At 38.8% G+C, this 25,732-nt stretch overlaps 1 protein-coding gene across 2 annotated transcripts in view; it reads left to right on the forward strand.

Annotated features, from left to right (window-relative positions):
• Positions 1–25,732, forward strand: part of LOC118835857 (amyloid beta precursor protein) — a 178,875-nt gene that overhangs the window by 20,176 nt on the left and 132,967 nt on the right. For both annotated transcript variants that reach the window (XM_036743138.1, XM_036743137.1), the window contains exon 2: positions 6,837–7,004. In XM_036743138.1, the coding sequence (XP_036599033.1) occupies positions 6,837–7,004 (168 nt within the window). The remainder of the gene's footprint in view (positions 1–6,836; positions 7,005–25,732) is intronic.

Genomic DNA, 25,732 nt, shown 5'->3' on the forward strand with positions numbered 1-25,732 from the left:
TGAATCTAATGTTCAGTAGACAAATGAAACTAAATTTGTCCGAAAGAGAACTCATTATCTTTCCCCCAAACCCTCCCCTCCTCTCCTTATTACTATAGAGGGCAACACCATCCTCCCAGTTCCTCAGGCTCGCAGCTTAGGAGTTATCCTGAATTTCTCACTATGTCTCACCCCTCCATATCCAAGCTGTTGCCAAGGCCTGCTGATCTCACCTTTGCAATAGCTTTCTTATACATCCTCTTCTCTCTTCTGACACTGCCACCACTCTAGTGCAGGCCCTCATCACCTCACACCTGGTTTGTTGCAATGGTCTGATGGTACGTCTGCCTGCTTCCAGTCTTTCCCATCTCCAGTCCATTCTCTGTTCAGCCGCTAAAGTGATTTTCCTAAAACCATTCCGTTCATGTAAACTCCCTTACCCCCACCCCAATAAACTCCAGTGACTTCCTGCTGTCTCCAGGAGCAAGCATAGAATGCTGTGTTTGGCATTCGAAGCCCTTCTTACCCTACCTAGGCCCTTCTACCTTTTCAATCTCCCTTGCCACATTCTCTTCAGTCCAGTGACATTGGATTTCTGGATGTTCCAATAACAAGACACTCCATTTCTCTACTCTGGGTATTTTCTTTGACTATCCTCCATACCTGGAACTTTCTCCCTCCTCAACTCCAACTACTGACCTCCCTAGCTTCTTTTACAACCCAACTAAGATCCTACCTTCTACAGTAAGCCTCCCCCAGTCCCTCTCAATTCCAGTGCCTTCCCCCTTTTAATTATTTCTTATTTATCCTGCATATAGCTCATTTTGTATTTATTAGGTTCCAAGTTGTCTCCCTCTTTAGATTTTAAATTCCTTGAGGGTAGGGACTGTCTTTTGCCTCTCTTTGTATCCCCAACACTTAGCACAGTGCCTGACGCATAGTAGGTACTTAATAAATGTTGGTGGACGGATTGATGAAAGGCTTTGAATTCCAAACATAGGACCTATATTTGATTCTGAAGGTAATAGAGAGCCATTGGGGTTTATTGAATAGAGATGTAACATAGTCTATGTATTTCCCTGCTATACTTTTTTAAATCCTTTCTTCACAATCTGTCCTCCACGTTTAGAATTTGCTTGTGACTAAGCCTTTCTTAAGTCCACACCCCCTCTTAGTCCTTTCCACTCATTTTTAATTCCCACTTTCCTTGTTAAGTTGAATGTATTTTTGTACTCAATTCTGTATGTATTCTCTCTCTTTTGATCAGTTCTGATGAAAGTAAGGTTCAAGTGGCTGCCTTCTTTTCCTTCTTTCTATAGTTTTCTACTTTTATACCCCAATTATGTGAGATAGTAACTCCTTCCTTTCTCCTTTTGTCTCATTGTATATTCCTTCTTCCTTCCCTTTCCCATCTTCTTTTAAATGATCAAAACTTAACCAACCCACTCCTTGGCTCTGTTTCATTTAACTCCTTCTGGGATACCTGGTAGTATCATCATGCTGAAGGTGGATTTGTATAATCTTCCTCATTAGAATATAAACATTTTACCCTTGTATAGACACTTCTGACAGAGGTCTGTTATTTTTGGTATAAGAAAACTTAAATTTTCTAATTTTTTTTAACTTTTGACCTTTTAAAATATTTCTTCTTGTTTCATGACATCATTAACTTCTATTTGGTCCATTCTAATTTTCACATGTGTAAGATTTTGTATGTCATATAATAAGTTGTTAATTTTCCTTTTACTTCTCAACCTCTAAGTGGTCAGTGGATAGATTTCATGGGGTCCATGAACATGGATGGGAAAACAGTGCATTTTAATTTCACTAACCTCTAGCTGATATCTAGCATTTCCTTCAGTTGTGGGTTTAGGCAGCAGACGTTTCCCATAACACTTGCATAGACTGCTAAAGGGTTCATGACACAAAAAAGATAAGAACCTTTGTTCTAGAGCTCTTGTTTGATTTATAATATTTTAAAAAGTCTCTTGTTTCATTTATTCATTATGTTGGACCTTGTGTCCAACCCGTTTCTTCTCTTTGACACTTTGCTGTTAGGTGTTTCTCGTATTCTGGTTCTATCATAGTTCTGTTGGTGTCCTCTTGAGACTGTATTAGGGCCAGGCTCTGTGCACTACTAGGGGGAATGTTGCAGTCTTGCAGAATTAGTTTTGTTGAAAATTTTTTTCCTGGGTTTTTTTTTTTTTTGTTGTTGTAAAGGTTGGTTCTCTGGGAGGCGGAGAAGGAAAGGGTGTATTGGGAAACTAGATGATATAAAAGCAAGGGGTCGCAATAACATTTTTTAAATAGGTAGAGCAACCATATGTATCGGTAAGGCAGTAATAACAATGTACATCAGGGCTGTCCAAAATGCGGCCCACCTACAAGCATAGAAATTTATGTAAATGCTTTAGTAAAGGAAGCCACAGAGCTCTCACTGAAATGGCAAATCAAAATAAATTGTCTATTGTTTCAATAAAAACCTAAGGTTGGACAGCCCTGATGTAGATGATAATTGTCAAAACGTCTATGTAGTTCTGTATTGCAAAGTATAGAAGACTCTCCGCATTGAAAGTAGAAGAGGTAAACCATGTATTCAGACACCAGAGAACCAGATCCCACAAGCCAGTCTATCAGAGCAGTGAAACATTCCACGCACAATATCACAACCTGGAGCCTCGCCATCCCAAAGCCTCTCCGACCCCCTGCTGGGGTCTTCCCAAAGACAAACTCACAGCACAGCTAAGTCAGCGGCCGTTAGCAGCGGTAACAGCTCCCGTGCTCTCGCGCGCCCGCGCTCTCTCAATTTCCTGTGACATAACTTCCTTTTCCTGTCAGGAAGCTCCTCCCACCACATGTGACCTAGGCTTCCTGTGACGTAAGCAGGTCATATGGCCTATTCATGGGTGGGAAAGCTCTTCAAATCTAAATTGCTACTATGCCATATTTAGACTTACCACAATCCATTGAGAGCTAGGCCGTATTCAGACTGATCTGGCCCTACCAGTTTAGAATTGGAATGAAATAAGATACTGTAGACCATCCAAAAACTAATGAAAGGAGATTTGTTTAGTGATGGCATAGAAAGGATAATCACCAAATCCCTGAGGCCTCATCTAGTATAAGATTCTCATCTCCCTTTATTCATAGAAGCGTCCATCAGTGAAATCCCCTCCCACCTCCAAAGTGAGGCCTCCTTCCTTTCCTCCTCTTTTCAGTCTTTTCCCCCATCCTCCATACCCACTCTTCTGCAGGATCTTCTCTTTCAGAGATCACAGAGATCACCTTCCCCTCATTGCCAGCCCATGATTTGACCCTGGCACATTAGTCTCTTCTCCGTGTCTCCCTGCTACCCTCCTTCCCTTGTTCTAATGTAATCTAACAAAAGAAGCCTTCGCCTGCTGGCAGGGTATTGCCCCCCATCTTCCTCTTCATTGTTACCTTTACCAGTTTTCTGTCTGCACCCCTGCTCCTTTTGTATATTTAGAAAGAAGTGTCTTACTGGTCTTTCTGTTTTCATGCTGTTCCTGTTGCTGTGTGCATTTAATACTCCTTCAGTTCTCTTGTTTGGAGTATTGGAGAAGCAAATAATCTCTTCAGTTTGGGTTTTCTTTCTAAAAATGTTTCAAACACATCTTTATTATTGAATGTCCATCTTTTGTCTTGTGTTGTTAAGCCCAGATTTGCAGGATAGATCTCTCTGGACTGTATCCTGAGAGCCATGGCTCTCTGGAATACATTATTCCATTCCCTCCTCCTTTTTCTAGTAAGTGCAGAATAGTCTTGTGTCATTTGAATGTGCTTGCCTTTGTATTTGAATGTCTTTCTCTTAAATAATGGCTTGCAGAACTTGTTTCTGAATTGCGTTGTTAAATTTAACCACTGTATGTCTTGGGATTTGTGGCTCTTTTTTTTCCTGGAGGCAATTTGTAGATTCTTTGAATTGGAATTTCATTTTTTATGTTCAGATGTTCTGGGAAGGCCTCTTCTGTTATTTCCTTATGATATTAGCTTCTCCCCTCCCCTCCCCTACCCTCCTCTCCCCAAATGCAAGAAGGTACATTTGAATGGGTACATTTGGATGACTGAAGGCTGCCTCCTTAACTTTGGGTTACTGGCTAGATTTCTTTCTCAAAAGCCAAGGCTTAAACCCAGCTCACTGGAGCTCACAAATTGGACAATAGGTCCCTGCCCTCCTAGCCCAGAGTGAATGTTAATACTAAATAGTAACTGTTTCTCCTTTGGGCAGGAACTCTGACCTCTTCCCCTCCCAGTTTGATATATATATTTTTTTAAGTTTTTGATTAAAGGGGCCTTCCCTTGATTAACTTCTCAAAGAAGCCTATTCACTGAATGGGTGTTACCTTACTCAAAGTGAGAACCTGAAATGACCTTAGCCTGAAAGGACCAGGGTCTCTCAGTGCATCCTGGGCCATCTCCAGTAGTCCTGGTGAATATCAGGCTACTGGATCCAGATGGCTGTGGAGGAGAAAGTGAGACTGGTGACTTTGCACAGCGCTCTCTTGCTCAAATCAAAGTCAATTGCAAATCATGTCATCGTTCCCTGACATCATGATCCTCTTCAAGAACGAAGGACAAACACAAGCTTGTGCCCTCAATCCGCTCAACTTGCCCTTCCTTTGGGAACTTGCTTATTCCATTGCTCCCTCTATATATAATCTTCAGCCTTTCTTTATCAGTTGGTTTCTTCCTTATTACCTAAAAATATTCCCACATCTCCCCATATCCTTCAGAAGTCTTCACTTGACCTGTTACTCCAACAAGCTACTGTCATATTTCTCCTCTCATAACCAGACTCCTAAAAGAGCCATCTGTACTATACCTCTTGCTTCTACTTTATCACTTCTCACTTACTTTTCTTTCCTAGTTGTTTTTTTTTTTACATTTTAAATTAAAGTTTGTTTTTTTTTTTCTTGTGAGACAGTTGGGGTTAAGTGACTTGCCCAGGGTCACACAACTAGTGTCCCGTATCTGAAGTCGAATTTGCATTCAGGTCCTCCTGATTCCTGGGCTGGCACTATCTCTACTGCACCACCTAGCTGCCCTTTTCATTAAAAGTTTTTGAGTTCCAAATTCTATCCCTCCCTCACTCCCTCCCTTCCCCTCCTCCCCTTCCCTGAGATGGTAAGCAATCAGATGTAGGTCACACATGTTCAATTATGTAAAACATTTCCATATTAGTCATTTTGTATAAGAGGACTCAAAAGAAAAAAAGAAAGTGGAAAGAAAGTCTGTATTCAATCAATATTAGTTCTTTCTCTGGGGGCAGATAGCATGCTTCATCATTAGTCCTTTGAGATTGTCTTGGATCTTTTCTGCTAAGAATAGCTAACTCGTTCGCAGCTCTTCATCAAATAATATTGCTGTTATGGTGTACAACATTCTCCTGGTTCTGTTCCCTTCACTATGCATCAGTTCGTGTAAGTCTCTGTAGGTTTGTCTGAAATCACCCTGCTTGTAGTTTCTTAGAGAACAATAATATTCCACTAAAATCATATACCATAGCTTGTTTAGCCATTTCCCAATTGATGGGCATCCCTTTGATTTCTAATTCTTAGCCACTACAAAAAGAGCTGCTATAAATATTTTTGTCCAAATTGGTCCTTTTACCTTTTTTGGATATCTTTGGAACAGTCCTGCACAACATACAGCCCACAAAAAAAGTAGATGATGTGAAAGAAAGTAAAGATGTAACAGATGCTTTGTCCATGCCCAGCTTAACCCACCTTCCACTAGTTAGTATTGTGCCCACCGTGTAACTTGGTGGGTGGGTTGCCACCGCACCCTCTCTCCTGTTTGTTGCGTTACCCATGGCCACCAATCCTCATCAGTCTGTCTCTAGTTACCTTTACTTGGAAAGTGAGCCACTAAAAACTTATCTGCAGCCTGAAGAAGCTTAGCCTATTTTAATTTTGGCTTCTACCCACTGCCAGTTGTGCAGGTCTGCTTTGCTATTTATACCTAGCAGTGGTCTTGCTGGATCAAAGGGTATACCCAGTTTTATAGCCCTTTGGGCATAGTTCCAAATTGCTCTCCAGAATGGTTGGACCAGTTCACAACTCTACCAACAATACATTAGCCATAATGGGAGTCTGAGAGAACAGCCAGCATCTTCCCATAATAGTGCAACATCAGTATTCATTCCACTGGTGTTGCTATTATCTGATAGTATCTGATTGATACTATCAGAATCATGAAAGTAGAGTGGGTAGGGAGTTTTAATTATATTTAATTTCTTCCACCATTAGAAGTAGTTTCACCCCAAGCATGCAAATATATAATACATAATAATGAAAGTTAGTTTTGTATTTTGTCATGTTTTTTAGTATATGGTCAATGCAAATTTTAGAATACCATTTTCTGCTAGTAGAAAAAATTAAAAAAAATTCATCTCACTCTTTCTCATCATCTCATCTATTCTGAGCTTTAAAAGCTCTGTGACTTTTCAGCAAAGTACTTACCATCTCTGGGTCTCAGATTCCTCCTCTGTAATGTGATTGTTAGATTTCTGATTTCTGAAATCTCGTTCTAATATTTTATAATCTTAATCTAAGTTTGTGTGAGTGTGTAAGTGCTAATAAATATTGACAATTCCCATAAAGATCTCTTTAACTTGCTTAGTTTTCAGCCCAGCGATGATCTAAAATGCATATGTAAGTTGGGTCAGAGGTATACCATCTATATTGCTTCATAGTATAATACCAAAAATTAGTTAAGGTATAAGGTATTCTTCTGAGTTTTAATGTTCTTTTAATCCTCTCCCATCTATCCCTCATCCTCAACTCTGGAGACAAAAACTAAAAACTTCAGTAACTGAAACAAATCTGTTGTTGCAGGTATCTACTGATGGAAATGCTGGACTCTTGGCCGAACCCCAGATTGCCATGATCTGTGGAAAACTCAATATGCATATGAATGTACAGAACGGGAAATGGGAGACTGACCCATCCGGGACAAAAACTTGCATTGGAGCAAAAGAAGGAATTTTACAGTACTGCCAGGAAGTAAGTACCTCTGTCAGCTGACAGTTGTAACACTTTTAAAAGAACTTCTGCAGTCATTTTCCTTGCATATCATTGTTTTTATTCAGAATAGTCTTTCCACTTGAGAGGCAGCATAGCATAGTGGATTCTGGGTCAACCTTGAAATCAGCAAGGCCCAGATCCTGCCTCTGAAACATTGGCTGTTTAACCATGACCATGGCAGGTTCTGTCACCGGGAACTTGTTAGACTGTAAGTTACAGATGAAGTGCCAACATGTATTAGAGAAAGTTTCTTTACCAGGAGTTCCTGTACCAAGGAAATTACTGGTCTGGACCAAAAAAACCCAATCTTTCCATTAAACTAAAAAATAATAGAGTTAACAGACTCGTGAACATTTAGGCTATTTAAAAAAAAAACACAACCTGATCTAGGAATGTGGATTTTTTGAGTTCTAAACATCTTTAAACTAGAAAAATCTATACTTTATCAGTCACTAATTTCTACTCAAAGGAAGTTTTTCCTTTTGTTTGTATACATGGAGAACCACTAGAGTCAGCATTTTCTTTATTATAGTCCTTCATATTGTGGAAGATTTCTTTCAGTGTTCTTGTGTCTAATGTGAATCAGAATTAATAAATGCAGTTTAATTTCCTATCTTTCAGAAGTCAGAGCAACTGTATCCCCCAAAATGTCAATCTTGTTGTTTTGAGGAAAATTTATCTATTTTATATCGCATATAAAAATACACATTTATATACCTTGATACAAAGCTGTAGAATGGGGACATTTAGGCTGTAGCAGTGTCTAACTGGAGTCTATATGTTGAGCTGTACCACTGTGGATCGGTGTGAACCTAGTCAAGTATCGATACGCCCCAGTGTCTTATACCAGCACTGAGGAATCAGGAACAGAATCCTAGAACTAACCAGAAATGGAATAAATGAGGCTTTTGGTGAGACTACCTTAACATTGACTTTCTCCCCTGTGCTTTTCTGGAGTGGAGTAGTGGAGTGGAGAACCTCTCACCTGCTATCTGCCTTGTTAACTCCCTTGCTTTATCCTAACAAAGAATTGGATAGAGATGAAATTAATTGCTTTGCTCCTAATTCCTCTCATGTGAGACCTCCCTTTTGTGTCTGCCTGTATTGAGGACTCCTTTGTGCTTGGTATAAGGAGTTTCCACATGCACATGCCTTTCTCTTGTACTATATCAAGTTACTATCTATGTCTTTTTTTTTTTGGAGGAGGGAAGGCAGGGCAATTTGGGGTTAAGTGACTTGCCCAAGGTCACACAGCTAGTAAGTGTGTCAAGTGTCTGAGGCCGGATTTGAACTCTGGTTCTCCCGATTCCAGAGCCAGTGCTCTACTCACTGCGCCACCTAGTTGCCCCTACCATCCATGTCTTAAGGAGTCATAACTTTTGGTTAGCAGTGTCTTTGCATTAAAACGTAGATGGTAATAATTCTGTATACTTGATTGCTTTCAGTGAGTTTAGGATTTGAAGGAGGACAAAACCTTTGTGGGGAAACAGATTTGAAGCCTTGGGGTTGCATAAAATAAGCCAAAAGTTTTATTTTGTCAGAGAAGTGATTTGTGTCTTGTGCTTACTATTTACTGAGAGTATAGTACATTAAAGGGAGAAAGATAATATTATATGGATACTGATTTCTCCTGAGATACTAGCCAATTAGGAACCCAAGACTGTTACTATGCAAAGACTGTCTTTTCTCTCTCTTTCCTTCTCTCCCTCTCTCCTCTCTTCTCCTCTCCTCTTCTCTTTCTCTCTGTACTGTTTCTTCTCTCTTTCACCTCCTTCTCCCTCTCCCTTCCTCTGTCTCTCCTTTTCTCCCTCTTCCTTCTCCCCCTTTTCTCTCTTATACTTTTTCCTCCCTCTCTTTCTCCTTCTCTCGCCATTCTTCCCCAGTTCCCCTTTCCCCCCTTACCCTAGTGAATTGCTGACAGCTCTGCTTTCCTAGCTTACTAGCGCTAATGACTGTATATGTGTGTGTATCTGCATCTTTTTATTTCTGTAAAAGCTTAAATTTTGCCAGACCTATGATTTCACTGGTGTTGGTAACTCCTGGTGAGGAAATTTCCCCCAACGGTTACAAATACAGCAGTTAGACAACCATGGCATTACTGAATTTGAGAATTGGAAGCAACCTCAGTGGCCATTGATTCCAGCACATTTTTGAAAGGTATCCCTGATAGTTAAGTCAAAAAGCATTAATTAGGCACTCATTATGTGCCAGACACTACTAAGCACTAGGGATACAAAGTAGGAAAAAACTATCCCTGCTCTTCAAGGAGAGCAACATGGAGAGACAGTGAACAAACAACTATGTATGAACAAGGTTTAGATAAAGTGGAGATAATTTTAGAGGGAAGGTGCTAGCATCAAAGGAAAAGGTTCTTGGAGAAGATGGGATTTTAGCTGAGATCTGAAGGAAGCTTGGGAATCCAAGAGATAGAAATTGAAGGGAGAGAGAATTCTAGGTGTGAGGTTAGAGATGTAGAGTCTCATGTGAGGAAGAGCAAGGAGGCTAGTATTAAGGATCACAGAGTATGTTTCAGGGAGCAGAATAAGATATAAGAAAACTGGTTAAGAATTTGACAGGTTATTAAGGGTTTTAAAGGCCAAACAGGATTCTGTGCTTGAGTTTGTCAAATAAGAGTATGACACGGTTAGAACTGTTTTGTAAAAATCAGTCTGGGGCAGCTAGGTGGCACAGGGAATAGAGTGCCGGGCCTAGAGTCAGGAAGACCTTCGTTCAAATCTAGGCTCGGACACTTTCTAGCTGTATGATGCTGGGCAAGTTACTTAACTCTGTTTGCTTCAGTTTCTTCATTTGTAAAATGAGGTAGACAAGAAAGTGGCACATCCCTCTACTGTCTTTCCTAAGAAAACCCCAAAAGGGCTCACAAAGAGTCAGACACAGCTAAACCATAGCAGAGCATGGACTGGAATGGGAAGAGACTTGGGGCAAGAAGCCCAAACAAAAGACTATTGAAGTAGTCCAGGCAGCAGGGTAGTTAGGGTTGTGGCAGTTTCAGCAGGGAGAAGGGTGTATATATACAAGAGAAGTTCTAGAGGTTGGCAGGATTTGACAACAGATTGGGTATGGGGGAGAGGGAGTGAGGAATCCAAGATAACATCTAGGTTTCCAGCCTGGTTGTGCTCTAGTTAGGACGTAGGGAGCATTTTGGAGGAAAGATACACTGAATTTAGTTTTGGATGTGCTGAGTTTAATATGATTATACTTAAGAAGTACTCAACCAGCCTCTGCCTGAAGACCTCCAAACAAAGGAAACCTCTGAAGCAGCGCATTCTGCTTGTGGTCAGCTCTAATTGCTAAGGAGTTGTTCTTCTTCCACCACCACCACCATCAAGCCTAAATTTGCTCTTTTTGTAGTGTCTGTTCATTATTTCTGCTTCTGCTGCCCTTCTGGGAATTAAATATTTAAAGACAGTTAACTGTTCTGAGTCTTCTCCTCTTCAAGCTAAACATACCCCTTTCCTTCCACTGATACTCTTCTGAAATGGACTCATGGCCCTGATATCACCATGCTGGTTACCCTGTTTTGGACACATGCCTGCTTATTAATGTCCTTAAACTGTGGCACTCAGAACTGAACACTATTCTAGAAGAGGTCGGATAAGAGATCTCTTCAGTGGGTCTGTATCCTTCCTGTTAGTGAAAGCTATGCTTTTCTTAACGTAGCCCAAGATCACTTTAGCTTTTTTGGTTGTTTTATCACATTGTCAACTTAAGTTGAACGGCTTGTTAAAACCTCTAGATTATTTTTGGAACTGCTGTCTAACCATACCTCCCCTATCTTGTCTGCATGAAGGTTTTTTTTTCTTGTATCCTAGTATAAACCTTTACATTTAATCTTGGTGAATTTAATATGATTAGATTCAGCCTATGCAGTAGCTTGTCAAAATTATTTTGGATCCTGACTCCTTTGTCCATTGTGTTAGCCAGGCCCTCTTAGTTTTGTGTTCTTTGAAGATTTGATGAGCATGCCTTCTGTGTCTTTAAGTCATTGATAAAAATGTTAAACAACATAGGGCAATCACATATCCCTGGGGTATGCCACTAGTGAGCACCTGCCACATTGGAACCGCAAAGGATGGTGCCTTGAGTTTGACCATCTAACTCTAATCCATATTTCTCCACTTAGGAATATTAAAAGATACTTTCTTCAAACCTTTGCCAAAAGCTGTGTAAACTATATCTATAGCATTCCTCTCAGCTACTAATTTCATAATCCTGTCAAAAAAGAAATGTGGTTAGTCTGGCATGACCTGTTCGTTCAACATGACTTCACATCCTGCTCTGCAGTCCAGCCAGACCGTCCTTCATTCACAAGACTCCACTTCCCATTTCTGCACTTTTTCGCTGCTGTCACCCCATATTTGCCTCCTTACCGTCAGGCTCCTCTCTTTCACTTAAGATGCAGCTCAAGCATCCTCTTCTGTATGAAGCCTTTCCTGATTCTCCCGACGAACAGTTCTCTCCCTCCTAAACAACCTTGTATTGGCCTATCTTGTATATGTATGTGCATATGTATTTGTTAAATTTATATTTATGCTGTATTTATTTTTATATATGTTTGTGTCCCTCCTTCTAGAAAGATCATTGCAAGTAAGAATCATTTCATTCTTTGTACTTTGTACCTAACTCAGTGCTTGGCACATAGCTGGCACTTAATAAATACTTGTTGATTGATCGATGAAACCCTGTTAGCTCTTTGTAATCATCACTTCTTAGCCATCTCTTTAATGATCTCTTAGATTTTTCCTAAGAATCAGAGTAATGCACACTGGCCTATAATTTGCAATCTCTGTTCTATTATCTTTTGTGAAAATTGAAACAATAGCCGTATTCCAGTCTTGTGGTTTCTCTCCAGGTTTCCACAACCTTTCAAATATGCTGACAATGGCTCAGCAGTTTTATCTTCTAGTTCTTTAAGATTCAAGTCCATTTCTGTCAGGAGACTTGAATTCATGGAGGTCTACCAAATACTTTCTTATTCTCTTACCTTATCTTGGATATGAATTCTGCTAGTCATTTTTGTTTCATCACTTCTATTGAAAGTGACACTAGCCTTCTTGCTCTTCCTCACATAAGACGCTACATCTCCACCTTTGAGTATTTTCACTGGCTATCCCTCATGCCTAGAATTCTCTTTCTTTATTTCCATCTCTTAGCTTCCTAAGCTTCCTCCAGATCTCAGCAAAAATCTCACCTTGTTCACAAAGCCTTTATTGATTCCCTTTAATGCTAGTGAATTCTCTCTAAAATTACCTCCAGTTTATTTATATCTTGTTCGTACACAGTTATTTTCATGTTGTCTCCCCATTAGACTGTGAGCTCCTTGAGAGCAGGGACAATTTTTCTCCCTTTTGTGAACGTTTGTTCGTATCCTTTGACCATTTGAATGGCTCTGTGTGTGTGTGTGTGTGCGCACGCGCGTATACACACATACAGACATATATAAATTTTATTTATATTTATTGCCAAACCCTTATCAGAGAAATTTGATACAAAGATGTGTTCCCAATCAACCACTTTTTTTCTTATCCTATCTAGATGCATTAAGATTGTCTATGCAGAAGCTTTTCAAAAATTTCAAGTGAAAAACCTTACCTATTTTATCTTTTGTAATTGCCTCTCTCTCTTGTTTGGGTAAAAATATATATCTTCCCATAGCTGTGAGAGATATATTATCTGTTTCTCTTCTAAATTTTTAATAGTATGTGATCTTTAATATTAAGGTCACATATACATTTAGAATGTGTTATCGAATGTGATGCCAGACTGCTTTCCAGTTTTCCAAGCAGTTTTTATTAAATAGAGTATTTCCTTAGGTAATTTTTATTTTCCACTTTATCGAAAAGTAGCTTATTGAGTTCTGTTGTTTCTGAATCTCCCTTGTCTAATCCATTCCATTGACCTATCTCTCTATCTCTCTTTAACCAGTACCAGATGGTTTTGATGATTGCTGCTTAATAATATAATTAGAAGTCAGGAAATACTTCCCCCTTCATCTTTACTTCTTTTCCTCATTTCCATTGATATTCTAGATCTTTTTTTAAAAAATGAATTTTGCTATTTTACTGAGCTCTGTAAAGTATTCCCTTGGTAATTTGATTGGTATAGCATTAAAAATATAAATTACTTTTGGTAATATTGTCATTTTTGTTATATTGGCAAGGCCTAGCCATGAACACAGAACATTCCTCCAGTTATTTGGCTTGATCTTTATTTCTTTAAGGAGTGCTTCATAATTGAATCTTTACAAATCTTTTGTGTGCTTTGGGAGGTTAATCCCCAGATATTTTATGAATTTTGTCATTTATTTGAAATGGAATTTCCCTTTCCAGTATTGTTTGTGTTTTCATATTATTCTGTAGAAATGTTGTTGATTTTTGAGGACTGATTTTGTAGCATACAACTTTGCTGAAGCTGTTAACTGTCTCAGTTAGTATCTTTGCTGATTCCCTGAGGTTTTCCAAGTAAACTATCATAACAGCAAACAGGTATAGTTTTATCTCTTCTTTACCCGTCTTTAATCCTTTAATTTCTTTTTCTTACTGGCATTGCCAGCATTTCCAGAACAATATCAAATAATAGTGGAGAAAGTGGACATCCTTGCTTCATTCTCATATTTATTGGGAAAGGTTGTACTGTGTCCCTGTTGCATATGATGCTTACTTTTGGTTTAGATAGATGCTTTTTTATGATATTGAAAAAGTTCTCTCTATGCCTGTATTTTGTAAGTTTTTTTTTTGTTTTAGCATAAAAGAGTGTTGTACTTTGTGAAAGGCTCTTTCTTTGTCTTTTGAAATGAGCTTATGGTTTTGGACATCTTCATTTTTGATATGATTAATTATGTTGCATCCCTGGTATAAATCCCACGGTGTCATAATGAATGGATAAATTGCTATAATCTGTTTGATAGGATTTTGTTTAAAATTATTAAGAAAATGTTCATTAATGATATTAGCCTGTAGTTTTATTTTTGTGTTTTATCTTTCCCTGGCTTAGGTATTAGGACTATATTTGTCTCATAAAAGGATACTGGTAGGGTATTTATTCTATATTTTGATAGTAATTTGTGAAGTATGGACACTAACTATTCTTCAAAAAATTGATTGAATTCTTCTGTGAATGGATCAGGACCTGAAGTTTTTAAATTTTTCCTTTGATAGTTCCTTTACAGCTAGATATATTTTTCTTAGATTGAACTATTTAAGGTCTTTATCTAGTTTTCTGATAAATTGAGTATTTTATATTTTTGAGGGTATTCCTCTATTTCTTTTGTGACTTCAGTTTTATTAGCATATAGCTGTGCATAATATGATCTGATCTTTTTATTTCTTCTGGTTTTGCTGTGATTTCATCTTATTCATTTGCTATTTTATTGATTTGATTTTCTACTCTATTTTTAATCAGATTAAGCTAAGGGTTTATCAATTTTATTGGTCTTTTCAAAGAACCAGCTTTTACTTTTATCATTTATGTGTATTTTTTGGTTTCAAGTTTATCTATTTCCCTTCTAGTTTTTAATATTTCCTCTTCTATAGGTATTTTAGGCTTATTTGTAAATTTTCTAATTTTTAAAAATGCAGATTCATTTCATTAATCTTCCCCTTTTCTGTTTTGTTGATATAAGATTGTAAGGATATGTTTCCCTGCAAGGACTATCTTAGCTATATCCCTGTAATTTTGGTGTATTATTTCTTCGTTATTGTCTTTACATAGTTACTAATTATTGCTGTGATTTATTCTTTGACCGACTCATTAATATTTCATTGTTAAATCTGTATTCCAGTCTATGTCTTCTGTTTGCAGTCCCAGAACCAAACTCTCTTCTTGTTGCATTATCATCTGTAAAGGTGTATTAACTGTTTACGACTTCTTACGTTTATTTGCAATATCACTGTGACCTAGTACATGGTAAATTTTTGTGAAAGTTTCAGGTGGTGCAGAAAATCTTTTGCTGTCCAATTCAGAAGACTCCATAAGTCTCTTTAACTCTAATTTCTTCAGAAATTTTTTCAGTTCTATATTTTTCAATGTTGAAGTCATCTACTGTCTATGTCTTCTTGAATCTCAAATAATGTTTCCTTTATTAATTTGGATGCTAAGGTATTTGAAGCATATATTTGTTCTTGTTCTTTACTCGTTTCATTCCTGTCTGACTTCATAACCCCATTTGGGATGTGCTTAATAAAGACACTGGAGTGGTTTGCCATTTCCTTGTCCGGCTCATTTTACAGATGAAGAACTGAGGCAAACGGGGTTAAGTAACTTGCCCAGGGTCACACAGCTCCTAAGTGTCTGAGGCCATATTTGAACTCACGAAGATGAGTCTTCTTGACTTTAGGCCCAGCATTCTATCCACTACACCACCTAGCTGCTCCAAATATATTACAAATATTGGTTTGTTGTATATGGTTTCTTTCAGCATAATATAGTTTCCTTGTTTATCCCTTTTTAATTTTTGAACATTTGTCTTCGCTTTGTCTGATAGTATGATGGTAATTGTGATGGTAATTCCTTCTTTTTCCATCTCCTCATATATATCTTTGTTTTTTTAATTGTGTTATTTAGAAGCAGAAGATTGTTAGGTTTGTTTTCTTATCCAATATTTCACTCTCTTTATTTTACTGGACTTTAACATTCACATTTAACATTTTAAGAGTTAGCTTTCTATTTACCTCCATCTGTCTGTGAAACTGTAAATTCTTTTCATGTTTTGATTTTTCCCCCTTTCTAACTGTAAACATAATAGTATATTCATTCAGTGACTTTAATCTTTTTTTATGTGGTCTTCTTTTTGCTGGCTTTCTTCTTACATCAGATCCCTTCTTCATGTTTCTACCCATTTCCCTTTACTGTTTTGTTTTAGTTCCTTTTCTTCTCCCACTTTTACTGGTTTATATTTTTCCCTCCTTAGTCAAGTAAATTCTGCCTACCACTCTCCCACCTCAGCTAGTTCTGTTCATTGTTTTTTTTTTAATTTATTTATTTAATATATTTAGTTTTCAGCATTGATTTTCACAAGAGTTTGAATTACAAACTTTCTCCCCATTTCTACCCTCCCCCAACTCCAAGATGGGGTGTATTCTGGTGCCCTTTTCCCCAGTCAGCCCTCCTTTCTGTCACCCCACTCCCCTCCCATTCCCTTTTCCCTTCCTTTCTTGTAGGGCTATATAAATTTCTGTGCCCCATTGCCTGTGTATCTTATTTTCTAGTTGCATGAAAAACTTTTTTTTTTTGTTTTTGAACATCTGTTTTTAAAACTTTGAGTTCCAAATTCTCTCCCCTCTTCCCTTCCCACCCACCCTCCCTAAGAAGTCAAGCAATTCAACATAGGCCACATGTGTATCATTATGTATAACCCTTCACTATATTTTGCCCCTTCCCAAACCATCCCCCTTTATTGAATTTTCTCCCTTGACCCTGTCCCCTTTCAAAAGTGTTTGTTTTTGATTACCTCCACCCCCATCTGTCCTCCCCTCCATCATCCCCCCTTTTTTTATCTTCTTCCCTCTTCTTTCCTGTGGGGTAAGATACCCAATTGAGTATGTATGGTATTCCCTCCTCAGGCCAAATCTGATGAGAGCAAGATTCACTCATTCCCCCCTCACCTGCCCTCTCCCCTCCTCCCACAGAACTGCTTCCTCTTGCCACCTTTGTGCGAGATAATCCACCCCCTTCTATCTCTCCCTATCTCCCTCTCTCAATATATTCCTCTCTCATCCCTTGATTTGATTTTATTTCTTTTAGATATCTTCCCTTCATCTTCACCTCACCCTGTCTCCTCTCTCTCTCTCTCTCTCTCTCTCTCTCTACATATATATATATATATATATATATATATACACACACACACACACATATACATACATACACATTCACTTATATATATATACATAAACATATATATGCATATTCCTTCAACTACCCTAATACTGAGGTCTCATGAATCATACACATCATCTTTCCATGTAGGAATGTAAACAAAACAGTTCAACTTTAGTAAGTCCCTTGCAATTTCTTTTTCTTGTTCTTTTTCTTGATTACCTTTTCATGCTTCTCTTGATTCTTGTGTTTGAAAGTCAGATTTTCTATTCAGCTCTGGTCTTTTCACTGAGAAAGCTTGAAAGTCCTCTATTTTATTGAAACTCCATATTTTGCCTTGGAGCATGATACTCAGTTTTGCTGGGTAGGAGATTCTTGGTTTTAATCCTAGCTCCATTTACCTCCGGAATATCGTATTCCAAGCCCTTCGATCTTTTAATGTAGAAGCTGCCAGATCTTGGGTTATTCTGATTGGGTTTCCACAATACTCAAATTGTTTCTTTCTGGCTGCTTGCAGTATTTTCTCCTTGATCTGGGAGCTCTGGAATTTGGCGACAATATTCCTAGGAGATTCCTTTTTGGGATCTATTTGAGGAGGCGATCGATGGATTCTTTCAATTTCTATTTTGCCCTGTGGCTCTAGAATATCAGGGCAGTTCTCCTTGATAATTTCTTGAAAGATGATATCTAGGCTCTTTTTTTGATCATGGCTTTCAGGTAGTCCAATAATTTTTAAATTATCTCTCCTGGATCTATTTTCTAGGTCAGTGGTTTTTCCAAGGAGATATTTCACATTGTCTTCCATTTTTTCATTCCTTTGGTTTGTTTTATAATATCTTGATTTCTCATCAAGTCACTAGCTTCCACTTGCTCCAATCTAATTTTTAAGGTAGTATTTTCTTCAGTGGTCTTTTGGAGCTCCTTTTCCATTTGGCTAATTCTGCCTTTCAAGGCATTCTTCTCCTCATTGGCTTTTTGGAGCCCTTTTACCATTTGAGTTAGTCTATTTTTTAAGGTGTTGTTTTCTCCAGTATTTTTCAGCATTTTTTTGGGTCTCCTTTAGCAAGTCATTGACTTGTTTTTCATGGTTTTCTCCCATCCTTCTCATTGCTCTTCTCAGTTTTTCCTCTACTTTTCTAACTTGCTTTTCCAAATCCTTTTTGAGCTCTTCCATGGCCTGAGACCAGTTCATGTTTTTCTTGGAGGCTTTTGTTGTACGCTCTTTGACTTTTTTAACTTCTTCTGTCTGTATGTTTTGGTCTTCTTTGTCACCAAAGAAAGAATCCAAAGTCTGAGACTGAATCTGGGTGCATTTTCACTCCCTGGCCATATTCCCAACCAACTAACTTGACCCTTGAGTTTTTCAGCGGGGTATGACTCTTTGTGGAGTTAAGAGCACTATGTTTCATGCTTGGGGGGATGCGCCAGCTCTGTCAGACCAGCACTCCTCCTTCCCCAAGAACCCCCGACCCGGACTGGCCTTAGATCTTCAGCAGGCTCTTCACTCCTGCTCTGATCCGCCACTTAATTCCTCCCACCAGGTGGGCCGGAAACAACTGCAGCTGTACTTCTGTAGCTGCCCCACCTCCGCTGCCCCCAGGGCAGTAGCTGAACCCCGAACTCCTTCCACTCCCACAGCTTTTCCTACTAACCTTCTCTGTTGTCTTTGGTGTTTGTGGGTTGAGAAGTCTGGTAACTGCTGTAGCTCACTGATTCAGGGCGCTAGGGCACATTCTGCCCGGCCCCTGGTCTGGTTGGTCTGAGCCGCTCATGCTGGGCTCTGTTTCACTTCCAGCTCTGTGCGGGATACACCTTACCCAGAGACCATCCAGGCTGTCCTGGGCTGGAGCCCTGCTTCCCTCTGCTCTTTTGTGGGTTCTGCAGTTCTAGAATTGGTTCAGAGCCATTTTTTATAGGTTTTTGGAGGGACTCGGCAGGGAGCTCACGCTAGTCCCTGCTTTCCAGCTGCCATCTTGGCTCCGCCCCCTATTCATTGGTTTTTTTTTTAATTTTGGGGGTGTTTGGCCCCTTTCTGAAAAGGATTTCTCTCACTCTCTTCATTATCTCTCTTCTCTTTCTCTTTACTCTAGACCTCTGATTCACGACCCCTATGATCATCTCTTGTCTCTCTTGTCAATTCTCTTGTCATTCTTCTTACAATCAGAGTTTCCAAGGTATTCATTCCAGGCTCAGCCCCCTGGGCACTTTCTGCCACTGTCTGGTAGGGCTTACCCTATGGATTACCCCTTTCCATCGTGCCTTACTCTAAAAACAGTTATAATTATTACAAATGTTGGAGAGGACATTGCCCTACAGTAACTCTCCCATCCTAACACCCCCATCGCCTGCTGATGGACATTCTTTCTTGTTGACTTTAATACCCTATATTATCCTTCCTGTGACCATGCTTTCCCACTCTTCCAGGTATCAGTTGTCCCCAAGGGTTCCAGCTCCCATCTTCTTAGGACAGGTAGACTTTTCAGGTACCATATTCCCCAGGCCTCATGCAGTTTAAGGTGTATCTCTCTTCACCCATAGAAGCATTCATCAGTGGAATCTCCTTCCACCTCCAAAGTAAGGCCTTCTTCCTTTCCCCCCTTCTTTACACTCTCCCCTCCATTCCTTACCCAGTCTCCTGTAGGCTCTGCTCTTTCTGAGCCCACAGAGATCACTTTCCCCTCATTGAGAGTTCTTAATTTGGCCCTGGCACATCTCTCTCTCCTCTGTGTCCCCTGCTACCCTCTCTCCCTTTCATGTCTTCTCCCATGTTGTCGCGTAGTTCCACACAAGAAGCATTCACCTATAAGCAGGATGTCCCCAGGTTCAGTCCATAATGCCCCATCTGCCTCTTCACTGTTACCTCTACCAGACTTCTGTCCTCACTCCTGTCTCCTTGTGTGTATTTAGAAAGAAGTCTTTGTTGTTGTTGCTGTCTGGTTTTATTTGCTCCTCCTGAATTTTTTTATTTGGGGTATTTGAGAAGCAAATAATCTCTTTAGTTCTTGTTTTCTTTCTAAAAATGTTTCAAGCTCTTCTTTATTCCTGAATATCCATCTTCTGTCCTGTATGGTTAATTTGCAGGATAGATCACCCTGGGCTGCACCCAGAGCTCTGTTGCTCTTTAGAATACATTATTCCATTCCCCCCTCCTTTTTCTAGTAAGTGCAGAATAGACTTGTGTCATTTGAATGTGCTTTCCTTTGTATTTGAATGTCTTTCTCTTAATGGCTTGCAGAATTCGTTTCTGAATTGCATTGTTAAATTTAACCACTATATGTCTTGGGATTTGTGGCTCTTTTTTTTTTCCTGGAGGCAATCTGTGGATTCTTTTCATTGGAATTTCATTTCCTATGTTCAGATGTTCTGGGGAGGCCTCTTGTATTATTTCCTTCATTGTGGTGTTAAAGATTTTTGTCCTGTCATGGACTTCTGGGAAGCTTATGATCCTTAGGTTGTCTTTGCTCAGCCTGTCATTGAGATATATTTTGCTTATAGAGCTAGAATATTTTCTTCTAATGTTTTTGCTTTTTGCTTTTCCTCTTCTGGTTTGTCTTTCACTTAACCTAGGAGTTAGGGCCTTGCTCTTTATCAAAAGCTAAGAATCACTTGTTCCTCTATGTTATGTACTTAACCAGTTCCATTTTTTTAACCTCTTTTTTTAATCTGTGTCGCACAGTTTGAGATATGATACTGATAGGACCCTTTCTTTTCCACATTTTTTGTGATTTCTTTTTGAGTTTCTTGAATTTTGTTCCTTCAGATGAATTTCAGTATTATTTTTTCTAACTGCATAAAGGAATGTTTCGGTGGTTTGATTGTTATGACTACTAAATAAATATATTGATTTAGGTTGTATTGCCATTTTTATTATACTTTATTGACTTAATCTTGAGCAATTGCTATCTTTCCACTTATTTAGGTCTGTCTTTATGTAATGAGAGTTTTGTAATTGTATTCATAAGAGTTCTTGTGTCTGTGTTGATGGATTTTCAGCTACGTTATGAAATTACTTTGAGTAGAATATTTCTGTGGGTTTTGTTGGTCATTTACAGAAATGATGGTATATGTATTGATTAAATCCTGAAACATCAGAAATTATTTATTTTAGTTGACTTAGTTGCCGTATCACTTGCAAAAAGTGATAATTTTATTTTCTCTTTGCCTATGTTTATCCCCTGTCTTGCTATAGCTAACATTTCTAGAATTTTATCAAATAATAGTACTAATAATGGCAGATAATGAACATCCCTGCTTTACCCTTGATCTTTGCTATTCTCTATTCTATATAATAGTTGTTCTTGGTTTTAGAGAGATTTCATTCATTCCTGTGTTTTTTTCTTTTCTTTCTTTTTTTTTTTTTAAACAGAAATGGGCATTGGATTTTGTCAAAAAGCTTTTTCAGTATCTTTTGAAATAATTATGTTGTTTTTATTTATTTTGTTATTAATGTGGTCTATTATGTTTATAGTTTTCTTGATATTGAGCCTATTCTGCATTCCTGATATAAATCGATCCTGTTTATTATGTGTAATCTAATATTTTGTTTTTGCCTATTTGTTTATAAATTATATAAATATTTATTTAATCTTCATTAGGGATTTAGTCTTTCTTTCTTGGATATTTTCATTTTCTACTTTGTCTCTTTCTGGCTTAGGTGCAAAAGCCTTATTTCTCTCATACATCTCTAACTGGATCTCCTGTACACATCTTGAATTCCACATGTCCAAAATTGAACACATTCTCTTTTCCCCCAAACCCTTCTCTCTTCCTTATTTCCATAGTACTGTAGAGGGTACCACCATCCTTCCAGTCACCCAGTCTCTAGAAACATCGACATCATTTTTAACTCCTCACTCTCTCACACACATCCCCTTCCCATTTCCAACTGGTTCTTCATTCTTATCAATCCTGTCTTTGTAACATCTTTCACATATGCCCCTTTCTCTCCTCTGTTAATAGCCATCACTCTGGTACATACCCTCAGTACCTCATGCCTGCTATTCAATAGTGATGATTGGTTTCTCTGCCTCAAGTCTTTTCACACTCCAACCCATCCTCCACTCAGCTGTCAAACTGATTTTTTCTAAAACATACATTTAACCCTATTACCTCCTGTCCCCCACTCAGTAAACTTTGTTGGCTCCCTATCACCTCCAGGATAGGATATAAAATTCTCTGTTTGGCTTTTAAAGCCCTCCATAACCTGACCCCTTCTACCTTAACAGTCTTCTTACCCCTTGCTTCTCCCCTCCAATATACTTTATGATCCAGTGACACTGGCCTCCTTGCTGTTCCTCACATAAAATGCTCTATCTCCTGACTCCAGATGTTTTCACCAGCTGTCCCCTTAACTCAGTCTCCCAGCTTGCCTGGCTTTTTTTTTAAGCCTCAGCTAAAGTCCTACCTTTTGAGGGGGAAAAAAAGCCTTTCCCAGTCTTCTTAATCTTCATACCTTTCCTATGATACTACCCCCAGTTTATCCTGCATAGATCTTGTTTGTACACAGTTGTTCACTTATTGTCTCCCCATTAGACTGAGCTCCTTGAGAACAGGGGCTGGTTTTTTTTTTCCTTTCTTTATATCTCCAGCACTTTGCACAGTGTCTGGCACATAGTACATGCTTAATAAATTCTGTTTCACTGTTTGCTTCTATTTTGTTCTTCGTCTTTGCTCCTCCTCCCACTTTACAAAGAAGAAAATAATGAAAGAGTAGGAGTTTGCTTCAAGGCTAGTGATCTATAATGGATGTGATCTCTTTGTTCCATTGCCCCTTCCCCCTCACCCCTTACCTTGCTCCTGATCGCAGTTTTTCTCTTTCCTTCTTGATTCGCCTTTTGAGGTTGGAGTTTATTTTGCTTTATCACCTTATTTATTTTGCCCTCCCCCCTTAGACCTATCGCCTCTTCTTCTTCTTTTTCCTCATTTCCATATTGCATATTATGTATTTCTACATCAGGCTCTTCCTGCGTTTGTGTTCAACCTTCTTTTGTATAGTTCAAAAGAAAGTAAAGATGATTAGATGGCCTTTTCCCCATTTTTTTTTTCGGTTTGACCCCATAGAGCCCTATTATATGTTAATAAATTCCTTCTCCTTTTTTCCCATTATTTTCTTCATTGGTGCCTTTACTTTTTCTTTTAGCACCTCCAAAACACATTACCACCTTCTCTAGATCCTCCCTCACCCTTATTTAGCTTTCTCTGTAATCCTTGAAGACATTAGAGTTCTGAGGAACTCATGTCTTCTCAGCCCTTAAGAAATACTCGTTGATTGAAAAAAAATCATAAACCGTTTATCACTGTAAGGTTTCCTTCTTTTGGTCAAATGTCTTTTGGGAGGAGTTTCTTCCCATATGATTCCACTTTCCCATCTGCTTTTAATAGATGTAGGTGGTTTTATAATCTCTTGAAACATGTTATCCAGACCCTCCGATCTCCATATTTTTTATTATGATTTTCAGATAATCTGATTGTTTCCCCTTGATTTGTTTTTTAGGTTCATTGTTTCTGATAGTAAATATGTTACCTTTTCTATATTATTTTTTTCTTTTGTTTTTTTTCCAATTTTTTTATTTTAATATTTTTTTATTGCCCCACAGAGTCATTGCTTTCTGTTTGGCTAATTCTAATTTTGTCACCGTCTAGTCTAAGCTATCGATTCTCTTTGTCTTCCCTACTAGTTATAATTTCCTTTAATAATACATTTTGTATCTTGTGTTTCATTTCACTTCTTGTGGCTAGGACGTTGTTTTCTCTGAGGCTCTACTGAGATGTGTCGGGTTATTTTCTTCTTAGGTTCACCTCTCGGGTTTCTCTCAGTTCAAAATATGTCTTCATTGGATTTGTTAAAAGGGTTTAGCACAGTGCCTGGCACATAGTGGATGCTGCATAAATGCTTATTGCCTTCCCTGCCTCCTTTCCATTTACTCGTATCTTTAGCAATAGTTTCTGGATTGGTATTGTCTCTTCTTTCTTTTATCAGACTCTTTGTACTCTTAGATGGTGTGAACAGACGTTGCTTAGTTCTGAATTCCTTTAAATGATTCCTTCTGCAGGAATTTGTGGGTTTTAGCTAAGCCTCCTGTTGGCTCAACTTGGATTTTGGTCTTGGCTCCTTGCAAAGTCCTGGATCCAGACTCCATACTTGCTATGAGCCTGACAGGCCCCAGCTAAATGTTGATTGTGATTGATAGGGTGCAATACCCTAGGTGTTTGCTTACCAGATTCTGCCTTGCTCCTTTCTTCTGTTATCTTTGTTGTGGTCTGCCCCGCAGGCTGGTCTGACTGTTTCTCCTTCTGTATTGCAGTCTAGACTGCCTGGGTTCTGGGTCAGGAGTCGGTCCTGAAAGAAGAGGTCCCAGTTTGGGGCTAATTTGGCTCTCTCTTTTTTTCAAGTTTGGGTCAGGCTCTATCCTGGGCTGTCTCAGCTCTATACTGAATAGTCGTCTGGCCCTGTCTCCTACGGTAGCTTGATTGCCCTGTGGTCACTGGCCTGCTTTCTTGCAAAGCCTAGAGCACAGTCTTCCCTTGCCCAATATTGGGTTGGGCTAGACCAGTTTCCTGAAGTGGTTAGGGCACAGGATGCCTAGCACTGGGCATATTTATATCCCTTGTGGTGGCTGCGGTTTGTCTGGCTTTGTCTTCTATCGTAAGACTAAGATACTTTTGGATTTTGCCTTCTACCTACCCAGGTTTGTTTCTACTGAGGGTTTCTGGCAGTCTTATATGCAGTGATGGATTGAGTACATTTTTAGAGTATTTATACTAGAGTGCTTGTGAGGAATCTCGGCCCCTTTAGTTTCTAATGTGCTGCCAGCTTCCCATGATTCCTCAAGCCCATCTTTTTAACACTGTTCTCCCATTGATGGCTATGAGCCACAGAATGTCAAACATCAAAAGAATTAAAAGTTGAGGGTCAGCCAGGGGGCTTTATAGAGGGGCCTGGTGGGCACAAAAAGGCTGTAACAGCACATTACTATTTGTTACAAAGGAGAGTTAGTTGGGTTGGGGCTGGAGAAGGATGTATTCAGAAATGAAGGTGAAGTAAAAACAAAAAGGTATAAATAAAATAAATAAAAATGTATTAATACCTTTTGTCTTTACATTGCAATAATTCCTGGATCCCTTTGCCCCCTCACCCCAAAATGAACTTTCCCACGTAACAAACAAACAAAAACCAAGCAACAACAACTGGTGCAGTGACTGATCTCATCTGACAAGGTGTACAGTATTCTGTCCTAGTAGAACCTACCTGTCTGCCCTAAGAAGGAAACTAGCGTCATTAGAGCAGCTAGGTAGCACAGTGGAGAAAGCCCTGGGCCTGGAGTCAGAAAGACCTGTGTTCAAATATAGCCCCAGACACTTCATAGCTATGTGACCCTGGGGAAGTAATTAAACTTCTGTGTGCCTTATTTTCCTCAACTGTAAAATGGGGATAATAATCTAATGAGATATTTATAAAGCACAGTGCCTGGCACATGCTAGATGCTGTCCAAGTGCTTCTTCCCTCCTTCTCCATTACCTGTTCTATAACACTATCATTTTCTTTTCTTTTCATTTACATTGTTATAGACTTTGTTTATATTGTTCACTTGATTCTGCTTATTTCGCTCTGCCTTTCTCTGAATTCCTTATATTTGTCATTTCTTAGTGTACGGTAATATAGTATTCATAGACTCTTTTTTTCACCTCTTCTCCAATAACTTCTTTTTTACCCAATTTTCATATTCTGTAAAATAGCACAGAACACACCATTTTCAGGTAAAGTGTTATTTCTTAGCTTTTGTTTTCATGTTTGAATGTTTTGAGCTATTACATTGAAATAAGTTGATTTCATCTTTGAGAAAGATGAAAATAGGACTACATTATTTGTA

Source organism: Trichosurus vulpecula, chromosome 2 (genome assembly GCF_011100635.1).
Source record: "Trichosurus vulpecula isolate mTriVul1 chromosome 2, mTriVul1.pri, whole genome shotgun sequence".
Classification (NCBI taxonomy): domain Eukaryota; kingdom Metazoa; phylum Chordata; class Mammalia; order Diprotodontia; family Phalangeridae; genus Trichosurus; species Trichosurus vulpecula.